This window comes from Castanea sativa, chromosome 6, assembly GCF_040712315.1.
Source record: "Castanea sativa cultivar Marrone di Chiusa Pesio chromosome 6, ASM4071231v1".
NCBI lineage: Eukaryota > Viridiplantae > Streptophyta > Magnoliopsida > Fagales > Fagaceae > Castanea > Castanea sativa.
The window spans coordinates 48164563-48180472 of NC_134018.1; the positions used below are offsets into that span (position 1 = coordinate 48164563).

The 15910-nt window shown below is 34.8% G+C and overlaps 1 protein-coding gene across 1 annotated transcript; it reads right to left on the reverse strand.

Moving 5' to 3' along the window:
• Window positions 1-810: 810 nt before the first annotated feature.
• Window positions 811-11539, reverse strand: LOC142641344 (uncharacterized). Its single transcript, XM_075815762.1, has 6 exons — window positions 11419-11539; window positions 11002-11152; window positions 1699-3162; window positions 1523-1591; window positions 1221-1419; window positions 811-1076 (listed from the first exon to the last, which is right to left on the reverse strand). The coding sequence occupies exons 2-6, from the start codon at window positions 11002-11004 to the stop codon at window positions 1006-1008; spliced, it is 1806 nt and encodes a 601-aa protein (XP_075671877.1). The 5' UTR covers window positions 11005-11152; window positions 11419-11539; the 3' UTR covers window positions 811-1005.
• Window positions 11540-15910: the final 4371 nt, after the last annotated feature.

Here is a 15910-nt window from a genome sequence, read left to right on the forward strand (position 1 = left end):
CCTAGAACTAGAATGCTGATACAACTAACAACTTGACTTAGGATCAAGTGCCTTCTTAACTCTGGCAACTGGAATATGAAAAAATAAAAGGATTCTTTATAACAAAGAAACCCACTGACCAACAGTGACTAAAAAGTAAAAACCGGACACGCAACTGTCTTGCATTGTCAGGCCCAGATCTACGCCTTTGCCCCATTCCTGCACAATACCGGAGCCTAAAAACTTAAAGGAGTAACTGACTATAAACCAGACAAGACTAACAATACCGAGACTGAAATGGACTTGGCTGCACTATTGAGCAAGCTGCAAAAAGAAGCAACACTACTCGAATCAGGGCCCTAACATAAAAAATCACAGGCAGCCCAACTCATTTGCATAGAATATACTGGCCATCACGTGATAAAAGTGGCACTCTAACTGAATTTGGCCACATGGGGACTGCTCTGTTCCCAGTCTATTGTAATTATATCCAATCAGAATTGCTTGCAATCTTCAAGAAGCAGAATGCCTGATGATTTGTCCAAGAAATTCTCAGGGAATATTTCAAAAACATACATACTCCATTTGATTTCACCCTTCGATTATCCATTAAATGCCTCTGATTTTGTGTTATTTCATTACATCTGGTTGTATTAAATAGAAAGGACTCTCAGTCACAAAAGGGCCAAGAAGTACGACTCTGACCAAGCACCTAACCTGCCCCATTGTTCAAAGATGAATTCATATCACCACCGCAACTAACACAGTAAAAAGGCACCTCTAGCGCTCCAATCACACAAATAAGAAAATGCTAAATCTAGATTTAACAGATAATCCACGTCCAAAATTCAATATTAAATTAAGACCTTATTTTACGAAATGTATAAAAGCCAAAATATTTAAACATCCATACGCCAAAACTATTAAATCCCAAATTGAGTCTATACTTTCTGTAGGTTGTATGCTGCTATGCACAGATCACACATTCACCAACCTCAAAATCGTCAGAAAGGAACGGTTTCCATCTCAAGATGGCAAGGTAACTTCATCCTTTCCATAGATGCGCTGAAGTTCACGGGTGGCAGCTTGATACGATGCTGAATAAAGGGAAAGAAGACAGACAAATCATATGACAGAATAAAAAATAATTTACTGCACTTAGTTAAGAAGAGACAATGGAGAAGAGAATATCTTTCATGTTTGTGCTAGACCAGTCACTTGAGTAAAAAACTACTCATTACCTTTCCAGATCCGGAAATTCTTCTGATTTATTGGAGAACCCGTCACATTTTGAATTGCATCAAACAGCATCTCCTGAGGGGTGTTCTTCAGCTCTTGAACAACAGCATAGATGGTCTTACCATTCTCAAAGTAAATGTGATTATTTGGGTGTTTGGTCTTGCAATTAGCATGACGCTCAAACTCATAAGCATTAAGAGCCTGCATGATGCAATCCAAAATACAAGCTCGCTCATTTGATTTAGATTGAAAATTCATTAGTTGACTTACCTAAAGAATCTGAAAAGTAATATAAGATGTTTACCTTGGATTTGTCACAGTCATCACAGGAACACAAATACCCAGTTCCCTTTATAACTCCTTTAAGATTTTTCTGCCAAACATATGATTGAGTACATGTCAAATTATTACAGCTAAAAGCTCCGGAAAATTAAATCAGCTTTCCAGATAAAGACAAGCAACCTAGAAGAATTAACATACCTCACGTGACCAGGAAACATACTTCACAGGGACTCCATCAAACATACCAGTTGATAACAAACTTTTGACATTTGAAGGGAAGTTGTTAGGAGGAACCTTCTTGGCTGTCTTTGGCTCCTTATTCCTGCAGTTGGCATCGGGTTTAGAATTAGCTTTTGGAGCATCATTTACAACTGGATCAGCATTGGTCTCAACCAGATCCTTCTGGCTTGATACTTCAGAAGCTTGAGCTGGGTTCTGAGAAGCTTGAGCTTGGTTCTGGGAAGCTTGATCTGGGTTATGAGAAGCTTGATCTGGGTTCTGAGTACTCATCAATAAATCATAGGTACTGATGATCCCACCAGAGGGGTTTGTCTCATCACGAAGAGCTCCGAAAGATATGGTATTGCCCTCACCCTTGTTATAGTTGTGACCCATAGATAAAGCACTGGAATCTCCTTTGTCATAGGAAGGACCCATTGATACAATGTTGGCATCAGCCTTGTCATAGGTTGGACCCATCGATATGATATGATCATTTCTCTTATTATAAGAAGGAGAAATTGACATAAAACTCTCATTTGCCTTACTATACGTTGGGGTCATTGTAATAAAATTCTCATGCCCCTTGTTATAGGAGGTACCCAATGATATGACACTGCTATCTCCTTTTTCATATGACTGACCCATGGATATGAAATTGCCATCCCCCTTGTCGAAGGGCTGACCCATCGATAATATACCATCGTCTGTCTTGCTATAGTTGTGACCCATTGTTATGAAACTGCTATTTCCCTTATTGAAGCCAATTGAAATGAAATTGTTATCTACCTTACTGAAGGTGGGGCCCATTGAGATGGTATTCTCATCCCCAGTATTGTACTTCGGGCCCAACGATATGGCATTTTCATCGTTCTTATTATAGGTGTCACCCATAGAAATTGAACCATTATCAGCCCTACTGTAGGAGTGTCCCATGGATTCAGAGATGCCATTGTCAGAGTCCCTAACTTCATTGACTCTAACTTTTCTTATTCCACCAAAGCCTAGACACGATGAGGGATCTTCAATGGTATGTGACATAGATAAACCCACTGAAGGATCTTTTCCATACTGATTCTCAAAACCTTTTATTCCTATATCAATATTTCCACTTCCGACAGAAGAAATATTCCTATCAACCAGATTGATAGTCCGTAAAGGCTCAGATCCAAAGAGGCGGTCATTGAATTGCCCTGGAACAGACTGGAAGCCAGCAGCGTTATCCCATGGAAAAACAGCCATATGTGGACCTCCTGAATCTGGTCTTCCATTTACAGCATCTACTGCTTGCTTCTTGTTTTGGAATAGATCTGGTCCGGTGGCATCCATAAACCACTGATGACCACGCTTCTGTTCAATTCTAGATGAATTATCATAACCCATCTCTCCATTCGTTAGACACCCAGCATTACTGGGCATCCAAAAGCCTTTGTGCTGAAAAGACTGCCAAAAACAACAGCTTAGAAAGATCAATTGAGAATGTAAAATCTTAAAACAATCTAAATTACTGATTCTCCCAAAAGCTTAAGCTATTAAGAGATGGTGGATTTAATCATTTAACCACATAATTCTAACACTCCCCCTCACATGTAGGCTCAAACTCCCTTTTTAATAGGTGAGGCCCAACACATGGGATTTTAAACAAGAGGTAGAGTAGAGGAGACAGGAATCGAATTTAGGACCTCCTACTCTGATAATTCTCCCAAAAGCTTAAGCTATTAGGAGATGGGGGATTTAATCATTCAACCACATAATTCTAGCAAAGACAAAATTAAAGTACAGAAAATAGGAATGGAAAAACATATCAGCCATATACAGAGCTTAGGATGCAAAATTACTCTAGTTAAATCAGTAGATAACTGGTCATCCTTCAATAGAGTTATTCCAAAGAGATATTGATGATGAGACTAAACTTTTCTGATTTATGCAGTAATGCTACATCAAAAGCTAAAAAATTCTTCAAAATAGGCTAAATCTACTAGAAATATTACCATCATCGCTTGATTCATCCAAAACTTAGACGTACTGAGAGACCCTAGAATTTCCACAAGAGATACTCTCCTAACCCAGCAATATAGAAGATAATGGCAGGAGTTGGTGATGAAAATTGCCAGCCCCTTGCTTCGTTTTATAATCATGAGATTGCTCATAAATTTCACCAAGAATCTTTCCAAATAAGCTAAGTAATAACTCAAAACCTCAAAGCATAAAAGCTTCACATGATTACCTACATAATGCACAACCGAATTTTACGGACAACCCTTTTTGCACGGCACTTAATAAACTTGCCTTTCAAGGCTTTAGCCTATTCAAAAACTATGGGCTGCCTAAATTCCATTTCAAGAGTATTAGCAAAATATACTGATACTCAAAGTTTGTTGAACTTGAATAGTACAATCAGCTTCGTCAAATCATGAAATGCATTGACAACATGCATCAAGGCTTTTAAGTATAGGCAAACAAGAGTGCTATTTTGGCATAAAATAAGGAAACAAGACCTCACAGACACCTTCAACCCATATTGTTTCCTATGAGATGAGATTTCTCATCATCACCACCATGTTAAAGTATGCCAGATGGATCTATCCAACTACATTTCTTCTCCAAATTAAGATTTCAATGCATGGCCAACAAACTCTTAAATGTTATTTGTCAATAACTATTCCGTGCATTCAACAACACTTGGCTACTAATGAGAATGAAACATTAATAGATGCATAAAAAGTCAGATTCGATTTTACACATGTATGTAAGCGACTAAGCGTTAATATGGCATGCAATACATTTCCTAGTCATGGACCAAAATCTTGATCATATATCATGATTATATGCACAAGATGTCTTCAAAGTTATTTAATGAGAAACTAAAACAGCATAAAATCTCAAAAAGATACTGAAGTATCATCAACAATATACATAAATATAAATAGACAACATTTATCTACTTCAAGTTTTACTCAAACTTTTTTGGTTGTATTTATTTTCGGTTATTAATTTGAACCAGTTATTTCAATGAACAAGTTTTGCAGACCAATTAAAGAATAACCATGGAAATACATGGTATTATTATATACTTATTAAAAAAATGGAATAATCATACAATAATGAAGAGTAAAAAAATAGTGAATGCAATTGAACCTCATTAGATATGACTAGTACATTGTACAACTCACCCCGCCTTTCCCTCACTTCTTTTGGTTAAATATGTCAAGCTACAACCAAACATCTTGATTTCAGAATCCTGGTTTTCTTAGGTGAGTGGTGGAGAGTTGTAGATGGGGCATCCAAAGGGAGTGGCTAGTATGTGAAACTATCTAAGCTGCTTAGTTCAGCTCATAATTGGCTTGTCTTGAGGCTTGCTCAATCCTTTTTTTTTTTTTTTTTTTATAAGTAAATAAGGTTTTAAGGCTTGCTCAATCTTAATTACCATGAAATGGGCCAATATTGGATCGCATTTTAGATCATCATCTTTTGAATGAGTTTAAACATCATTCAACTCAGCTTAGTTAAAAGAAATTTAGGCACTCATTGATAACTAGCCGCCAGAATATTTCTATTGTCTACTTATTATAAAACATATTTTCTACTTAGAATCACTTTAAATAGTACAGAAAAGGAAAGAATTTGACTTCAGGTCTAAGACTTGGGCACACATGTTAATGAATCTACTAGAGTATATCCTCTCTCTCTCTCTCTCTCTCTCTCTCTCTCTAATGCACACATATGTCTATAATATTAATTCGGAGTAGAACAAGCACATGCACAAAGCCAGTATCAAATGTTCAATAATGCTTGCAAGGCAAACTGATCAAGCTATTCAAAACTCATTATAAAAACGAGCTTGAATCGACAGCTCAAATTCACTTAGATGAGCCTTAGTAGCCCTCAACTCAATTTGACTTGGCATGCTTTTCAACCATAGGATTGGTTGTCAAAGCAAGGAATATCCACTATAGAATGATGAAGTAGATAAACGCAAATATCAAAGTGCCACAGTAAAGGCACCACTGCACAACACAAACAGGGGTGAAAAATAGCAGACTGAACAAAATATAAAGGATAAATAAACAAGGGCTTAATTTTATGGATTTAAAGATTGCTTGGGGTCGAAGTTCTGTTGGGTCATAAGTGCCATAGAATTGAGTCCACATATCAGTTGTTTGATTGAAGTAGGTTATGGATTTGCTCAAATCTTAAAAATTATGACTCAAAGAGCATTCATAATTACATAACTATTTATCAAACACGAGAACATTATAAAGAAGTATATTTTAGGAAATTCTAATGTACAAGGAGAATCTCTGCCCATTTTGTTAGAAACTCTAATCAGACACCTGTTATTCATATTAGGTCATGAATGCCAAGTACTTCACACTTCTGAAGTGTCCATATAAGATAATTGGACTCAATACAACTTAGAATCAAAACTACAACAATGTTATTTGATTACACAACAATGAACTGACAATGCAAACGGAATCTCACAACCTATTATGGCATCAAATTATATATGCCAGTTATTTTATTCTGAAAACATAGTGGAATAAGGTATAATTTACTTTTTGAGTTAAACTAGTAAAACATGATCATAATTAATCTTACTTTAGAATCAAAGCTACCAGAAGAGATATTGTTTAGTTCATATCATTGCTATTTAGGTTGCATCTAAATAAAACTTAAGTGAAGCTATATCTCTAAACACAAAGCCTTCAAAAATCACTTGGGAGTTACAAGAAGATGGGAGCATCACTTGTTGAGAACCATCATATATTTGAGGCTGATGCATCACATAGTTAGTTTATCTTCTTAATACTCATTTTTTTGATAAGTAATAAAGTTTTAATGATATCAAAAAAATAGTCACCCAAGTTTTATCTTATTAATACTTATGTATAAATCACGCTTTAGGTGTCAAAATTCAAACAGCTATGGTGATGATGCGCTCACTTTAATTATAAGATTGTAAATTATTCATCTAAAGGGCACATTTTAAAGAATGAAACTGTTTTTGCTTGAAACAATTTATATATAAATGGATTTTTTATAAAGTTTAAATGGATTATTGTTATTTCTCTTTATGCAGACTTCTTTTATGTAACCGTGCATATATGCTTAAAATTGAATGTCTTGTGTTTAATTCATGCACGCAAATGTTTTGGAGGTGCTTTAAGTCTCAAGTATCTACAACATATGTGCTCTCACTCTGCAAAACAGTGACTAGATCACTTTCAAGGATTACTTACGGCACCTAGATTTCATTAAAGGATTCCTTTATTCTTTTCTGTTTGGTTTGGGGGAACATGCATAGTTGGACCTGGATGTTACACCACCTGGTTCTTAGTTTCCTTTTTAACCCCATACAATAGCTTTCTTGACCTTTTTTTTAATATTTTAATTTTATGGGGAGTGAAAGATAGACCACATCAATTTGTGCCAATTCTAATCACCACTTTACAAAAATAGTTCCACTAGAATTCATTATTTCAGAACAAATAATTCTTATAAAGTCGTCCTACCACATGGGCTCCCTCTTCCCTCTCCTTACACCTTGAGGTACTTTGGACAAGAAAAAGTAAACAGGCGGCACCATGATAGAAAAATCTTTATTGAGTGGATTTCATTATCTTGATTTTGAGGAGATAAATTGAAGTATTATTGTCAAAGTACATCAGATTTTTCGTCAAACTATATTCAAAAAGAGAAAATATCATATTTTTTATCCATTTGTAAGAGCTCCACACATGTTACTTGGCCACAATAAGATCCTTGTAGGCCTTTCATCTAACACTAAGGCACAGTTCTTGAGCTTTTTGAAAGATCTCTACATTATAGGGAGAACTCATGGAAGAGACTTTATTACTTTCTAATAATCCCTTTTTACTTATGAAAGGAGGAGCCCAAGCTCAGCCTAATTAAAGTAAATTGAAGCAGATTTAACAAGTTAGGTGGATCAAGCTCAAGATCCAAACTCAACAACTCAACTCAACTAAACTTAATCCCAACTAAATTAGGGTTGCTCTTGACGTTATCAATTAACCAGATAAGCCACGTGTATTCCTTCCCATCATATTCTATCTAAAATCATACTCTTTGAGCCTTTGTAGATTCTCTAATTAAATATATACTTCTTCACCCGTCCTACTTTGTAGAGTTGTTATGTTGTAAGGAGAGGTCTTTCCCTATGTTTTACCTGGGAATGCCGTTAGGATCTTCAAATAAATCTACTGTAGTCTAGAATGTTGTGCTGGAAAGATTAGAGAAACAGTAGGCTGGATGGAAGAAGCTGTATTTATCAAAGAGCCAGCGCCTTATTGCTTAAAGTTACACTGTCTAGCTTACCTGCTTGTATTTTGTCTCTCTTTACTATTCCTTCCTCTGAGGCTAACAGGGTTGAGAGGATTCAGCATAATTTCAAGTGAGAAGGGGTGGATGGGCAGGAAAAATTCCATTTAGTAGGTTGGGATAAGGTGTGTTCTCCTATTCAGTACGGGGATTGGGGGTTCACAAAATTATCACTTTCAACCAAGCCTTGCTGGGTAAGTGGCGATGGAGATTTAGAGTGGAGCAAGAGCACTGCTGACACACCATTATCAAGGAAAAGTGTGGGGAATCTCAGGGAGATTGGTCTACAACTGTTGTGAGAAGGCCTTATGGTTGTAATCTGTGGAGAGACATTCAGGCTAGTTGGGAGAGATTCTCTGCTTTTGTGTTGTTTAGGGTATGAAACGGCAAACATATCAGGTTTTGGCATGAAGTTTGGTGTAGAGAGCAAACATTGAAGGAGTTGTACCCAGAGTTAAATTTGATTGCAGTGGAAAAGGATGCTTCAGTGCAATTTTATATTAACTTCCAAAGAGATAATAGAATTTTTTGTTGGAACCTTCAGTTCATTCGGGATTTACATCATTGGGTGCTACAAGGGGTGAATGTTGAGGCAGATTTCAGAAGGAAGTGAGAATTTTTTCTTTTGGAATCCGGATGGGAAAGGGAGGTTTAGTGTGTCTGCTCCTATTATGTATGTTTGACATATGTACCAGCCTCTCAGTTTCCTTGGTATAGAGTTGTAAGGTACCAAGTAAGGTGGCTTTTCTTATGGAAAGTAGCTTTGAATTTCATACCTACCTTGGATAATCTTATTAAGAGCAAGATGTTGGTTACTAATAGATGTATAATGTGCAAGTGCAGTTGTGAAACAGAAAAACATCTATTACTTCATCATCCTATCACTAAAGAACACTGTGGTCTTTAGCACTTCAGCATTTGGAGTATCATGATTTATGGGTGATGCCGGGTTGAGTTATAGAGTTGTTAATTATGTGGAGAGGAGTGTTTGGCTGTCATTGAAACAGGGTTGTTTGGCAAGCCACACCTCATTGCATCCTATGGACCATTCCAGGATATTAAAAATAATTTTATGTATCTTGTACCTATATATTGTTGGTTTCTTAGATCTTATGAGTGTCCATTTGTAATTCTTTGAGAAAGCTCCCCTCTCTCAAGTGTTCCTTTTGTCTAATAATTTTTTCTTACTTAACAGAAAAAAATTCCTTCTTTACCACTTCTAGCCACACAATTTTAGGCCCTCAAGCTCCAAACTAGGTAGCTCAAATAACTCAAAACGGGTTTTTGCTCAAACTCCAAACTAGGTAAGAATTTTAATAATTCTTTTAATGATTATGATTTTATAGTATATGTTAGACATTCAAATCAGAAAATTGAAAATATAAGGTGGGGGGCCAAGGGTTAATTATTATCATAGAATTTGTTTAACGGTCTAGTTTGTTTGGGTAATGGTCTAGTTCGTTTGGGTAATGGTCTAGTTCGTTTGGTTATAAAGGAGAACAATGTAGTTCTAGGCACATGTTTGTAACAGTAGTTGACTTTTACCAAAATCAGACAAATTAGGAAACCCGGGTACACAATGGGATTGATTATGTATAAAAACTGAAAGGTTTAGGATTTGGATTATCGAGGAAAGGATGGGAATAGAGTTTTCTCATCTTATTAAAAGGCAACCATTGAACGCTCCCCATAACTTGACCCATCAATCCATGATATCAAGCTCTTGAAAAGAACTATTCTTTGCAACTTCATTAAACACTTGGTTATTGACTATCATACATAATAGATTGTAAATGGCAATAACAACTAGTTGTCCACCTTTCTCAACAGTTGCACAGTCTTTCAGCAATCTGACATGGAGTGGAAGAAGGATAGAATGAGAAATCATCAACTATCACTTGTTAAGTAATCCTAACCCAATGAGACAACGGACAGAATCGTGACTTCTAAAGGAACTCTTCTCTCTCTCTCTCTCTCTCTCTCTCTCTCTCTCTCTCAGGTGAATGACTCCTAAAGGAACTGTCAAACTCTTGTAACCTAAAATTCCAGTCACTTCTATATCATAAACAGGACTACATTGCCTCCACAAGACACAATCACTCTCATGAAACCTTTTAATTTGGCCTTTCAAAATGAAATTGAGGGTAAAATGGTTCTTTACAAAAAGTCATAAAAGGGAGAGAATTACATAATTATACTACATACCTGGTTAACTGATTTATGGGTATACAGACCAAGAAATGAGGATTTTTTTTTTTTTTTGACAAGTTAAATTTCATTGATTAAACAAAAAGAGTGCCACCTGTACAAATTTTAAACACGAAAAGTACAAAAATCAAGAAAATCAGGCAAAGTAGCTAAAGAAAAAACACTCGAAGCATTGATACTCACAAACAAAGTCTTGAAAAATAAAAGATTCAGGTCAAGAACAAATCTTCGCACCCCTCAAACACCCGATTAGTAATAATTAAAAGATACAACATAAGCAAATCATAACTTGGTCAATGTTATCAAATATCCTGGACAAATCATCAATCTACCTCACTCTCTTAGTTTTTTTTTTTTTTTTAATTTAATAATAATAATAAGTTAGTCAAAAGATTCATATTCACATTTTTTTAAAAAAATATCAAGACACCCAAGTTAATAAAGTTATCATTTAAACACTCTAGGGATTCAATTCAACCAATGGACACATAAATATGACAACGCACAAAGAAGCAATTAACTTACACTCGCTAAATCCTATATAATCCAACACAAATTAACACACATTTTCACAACATGCAGAAACAAACTGATCAAGCTATAAAAAATAAAAATAAAAAAACAAAAACCCACTTTAACAAGAAAAACAAAATACAAAACACCCCAAAATAACCAAAAATTCCAAACGCAGCATTTCCATGCAAAACCATCCAATCAGAGTTCAGAGCTTACCATTTCAGAAATCTTAGCCACAGTAAAGAATCACTGTTCACTTCCGTCTTTTGTCGTCTCCAAAAATACTCCACAACTTTACTACGTCGTTTTGGGCATAAAAAAAAAAATCCAACAAACCACGCAGCTGTAAAATCCTTTCTAATTCAATCTGCACACAACAGCAAAACCTAACACTTTCAAAACCCCGAAAAATCGAGCTCTGATCAAACACAACATGCAGAAAATGATCCAAACAGAGCAAAACGCAGCGTTTTAGAGCAATACAAAGCGCAAAACGATCAAAGTGATTTTTTTTTTTTTTTTAGAAACTTATACATACACATATAGACATGTATATATAGGTATTTGAGATACGGCAATGGTGGTTGAAGTTTCGAAATTGAGACGAATGAGAGAGTTTCTGAATGGAACTACCTTCGCCGGAGTGATCGCCTGAGGTTTTTTTCCGGCGGAGAACTCGCCGGAGAGATAAACACATAAATAAATAAATAAAAAAGGAGTGCTTTGGATATGTGTGTGACTGTGACTGTGACTGTGAGCGAGCTCGGGTATTTAACTGTGACTAGAAATGTGCTAGTGTGGATCTCTATGCCCATTGCCATATATGGACTCGCTCGTCTTGACCGTACACGTGGCGATTCTGTGGGTCCACGGTATTTTATGGCATGGGGACTATGTGGGGACATGGAATCTTGGCCGTTTCAAAAAGTTGCCATATGTGGAGATTGGGTGCATCTTAACGTACTGTAATAAAGCCTCGCCATACGAGGTTGAAATGCCACGTGGTGGGCTTTTATAGGCTCGCACATGTGTGTCTATTCTTCCTTACCGACTGGGGTTGTTGATTATCCAGTGTGGCCAATGCATGGAGCGCCTCAATGAGCCCCAAAATTATGGATTTGGTATCTATCTATTTAAGGGTTAGATGCATTTTCAAATAAATGCAAGGTTATAGATTATTGTGGTTAAACTAAACTAGAGTTAGATATTAAGTCTCTTACTTAAACCATAGTTAAATGAGTTGGCATAATCTAAACTCTTGTTTATTTGAAAATGCTTCTTGGCTTTTAGATAGACACTTTTCATTTGATTCTAATATTAAGATATTTAGAAGGTTTAGATTTCAAGTTACATTATAATTTTATGAGGTGGCATATTGTGATTAATATACACTATTCAAACTTTTCATTAGTTTTTGCTCAATATAAAATTTTATCATAACTTTCAAAATACACAGTAATTTTAAGAGGTGGCGTATTTGTGATTGATGGATATGATAGATGCTTTATTTGTCAAGATGATGCTTAGCAAGGACTACTGGACACCACCAACGATTAGTGTATTAAAAACAAACTATGACTATGCATGAGGTTTCAAATGAAGCAAGGCTAGGAGTGGCAATTAGAACCCATACAAGGGACTGGTGATGGCTACTCAAAGTAAAAAAAAACACTCACTCATCCTCAGTTGATATGGTGGAGGCATTAGCGGCAAGAAAAACTATTTTATTTACCACAAAATTGGGTTCTAACAAAGCTTTTTTCAAGAAGGATCAATTAATATTTATAATGCTTTTAGAAAGGAAACGTACCAATTGTCATAATTTGGTCACATAATTAAGGATGCAAAGCATTTAGCAAAAATAGATAGAATTTTTTTTTTTTTTCGTGTTTGTCGAGAAGGAGGCAATGTCATTCATGTCCTCGCTCAAAGGTGTACTTTAATTTTAGTATATAGATAAAGGATGTTCTACCAAACAATGATGTACTAGTTAGCTAGTTGGGATGACTCCTATAAAATAAAATAAAAAATCTAAAGAAGGGTTTGTTTTTTTTCTTTTGAGAGAGAGAGAGAGAGAGAGGAAGAAGCATCCATTGAATTATAAGAGTTGTATTGTACCATTTGAGCAATTTAAAAACCAACCAATGGGCAGCTAGATATGAAATTAATTTCAATATTGCACTCAAAAAATGGCTCGGTGATGGGTATTATAGTAAATCAGCAAGTCCCAGCTTCGCATAAATGTGAAAGCATGTTTATGCATCAGCCATCATCAAGATTGAGACCCGTCAGCCAGTTGATCAAAATGTATCATTTTTTCTCTCTCTTTTTTTGCGGCTGTAGATAGATTTCATTATCAGAAACCATGTGCATGACAACACTATTCCCAGGACTTGTATAAAAATGTATAGTTGCCAACTTGAATTTTTTCTTTGTTATCCTATGATTTGCTATTTGAAGCATCACTCTGACTCTTAGGTGACAAAGTATGCATTTAAAATTATTTACCTAATAAAAAAATGAGGCTTAGGAAAAACTGTGTTTTGACCTGCTTAAAAAGCAAATTAGCCGGTTTCAATACAAAAAAAGTATATTGGCCAATAATGAATAAACATACCACAAAATGGCAAAGTAGCTATTATAATTATTAGTTTGTTTGTTGAGAGTGACGGTTATTATTAGATGGAGTAGTTGCGAATCTAGCAAATAATCTATACACAATTATCAGAAAAAATCTTGTAAGTGCACAATTGCACCTAGATCCAAAGACAACCGTGGACTCAGGCCCAATGAGCCTTAAACAATGAAATTTGTAGAGTGTGGGTATGAAATCTAGTTTAGAGACACTGGAAACTTAATAACCAGGCTAAGATGTCAAAATACTGGCGAATAGTAAATGATTATTGCAAAGGAACCTCCTCGGACATAAGCCGAGGACAATTTCTGTATTATTTCTCTTTCTTTCTTAAAGGTTACAATTCTTAGTTATTTTTCTTTGTAATTGATCGATCCCCCTCTTCTTTAGCCTTTACCCCTTTTAAATACTTCTTCTCTTGGTGCTTTATCCACGTGTTGCCCAAATCTTCCCTTCCCCCTCTGACACCACCTTCTTCAAGTGTTTTAAATAGTAACCAGAAGGTTCAATTCTACTGTTCAGGAGTCACTTCCCCATTAATGCGGCTTGGGAGATGGGTGTAGGGTCTTTAATGTGGAGGTAGCAGCATTTTCCTAAGATATTTCTCTAACACCGGTGCTTCTAGAAGGTACAGGGATCCCCCCTTTAACCAACAGTCTTTCTGGAACTCTGTCTTGATCGTTCTAGCGAGTCTCCGAGTCCTCCTGGGTCTATCCGAAGAGAAACTCATCCTCGGATGTATCCTCGGACCCTCGGCGTATGGGCCGATTTGCAATATTAACACGCTTTTAATCAAGAACAGATTGACCCTCCTTGTTAGAGCCCAAAGGCCCAAACTGCCTACTTGGGTCCTTTTACTCCCTACAAATCTATACACAAATTTTTTTTTTAAAGGGTACATTAGCGATTTTAAAAACACGATAGAAGTTCAATCTATAACATTCACTTCATGATAAATACTCTTTATCATTAAGTCAAAATACTAACCATTTTTTTAAGTGGAATTTAAACCCTAAATTTCTTATTTGACAAAGAAAAACTATATCAATTAAATTGACTGAAATTCACAATACTTAATGTTTTCCCTATTGTCTACACAAAATTCAATGTCATTTAAAATTAGAAAGGAAAAAAAAAAATCAGAATCTTGGTTCTAGTTTGATAGTGTGTACGTCATTCAATTAAGGTTCCGACTTCCATGAACTTCATAATTATCTGTTCCATTATAAAAAGCTATGAGGTTAAAAAAAATTGAGAAGAAAACATAGAATGGTTTTATTTTATGTTTATTATTATTTATCTTGTGATGATCATTCCACACTTATAAGTGCTTGTGAGATGTGGAAAAAGAGAGCAAATGCTTGGTTGAAGTTTCTAGAGGGAAACTTTACACAAATATACTTAAATTAAGCTAGTGTAGTATTCTGTCTCAAATATAAATAATAATAATAAAAATAGTAATCACATCGCTATTTTTTAATTAAATTTTAAATGCAAGACTCATTCAGTAAAATTTCCAAAGCTAAATTTTATTGGGGTTTAACTTAATATTTCTATCTTATATAGTTTGTATAATTGATTATTTAATGTCGTAAACTGCAAGAAGAAATTTATGAAATTTGTACTTCGTTATTTACTTTATAATTTATAAAATTATTTATATTGATCATAAAGAAACCAAAAATTGATAATTGACTTATCAGTTATACACCAAGAGGAAGTATATAAGGATGTATAAGACTATTAATTTAATACCAGTTTAGTTAATTGGAACCGCAAAACCAATAACCCTAAAGAAAGAAAGAAAAAAAAAATCTTTTTCTTTGGGTAAAAAATATTATGGTGTTTATAAAGAAAACACAAAAGGGTATTTATCATTACTCCTTCATGTCCCTTCATATCTATTTATAACGATAATCATATCCCTGTTTATTAATTATCATATGCAACACTTATTTAGTAAAATTTCCAAAGCTAATTTTTATAGGAGTTTAACTTAACCTACCACCACAATCTTACATAGTTTGTTATTTTGATTATTTAGGGTATGTTTGGTACACTATAATAGCTCCTGTAATAAAATAGTTTTTTATGTGTAATATCAATTCGGTCATTTGGTTATATCTTTATTACATGGATTAGTTATTACATTGGAATAATTATCTTTAAATTGAAGAATAGATATTCCTCTTTAAAATGAATGTAATAGCTATTCCTTAATGCATATAATAGGTTTTAAAATTAATATATTTTCAAAAATATAAAGTTACCTTATATATCATCTTTTACAAGCTTTTCATATGTAACAACCAAACTTATGAATAGTAATAATTATTCTATTACAATATCTTTTATTCATTGTAATAAAGATTACTATTCCTAATGTAATCTATATTTAGTGTACCAAACATGCCCTTAATGTCGTAAATTGCAAAAAGAAATCTATGAAACTTGTTCTTCATTATTACTTCAAAATTTTTAAAACATTTT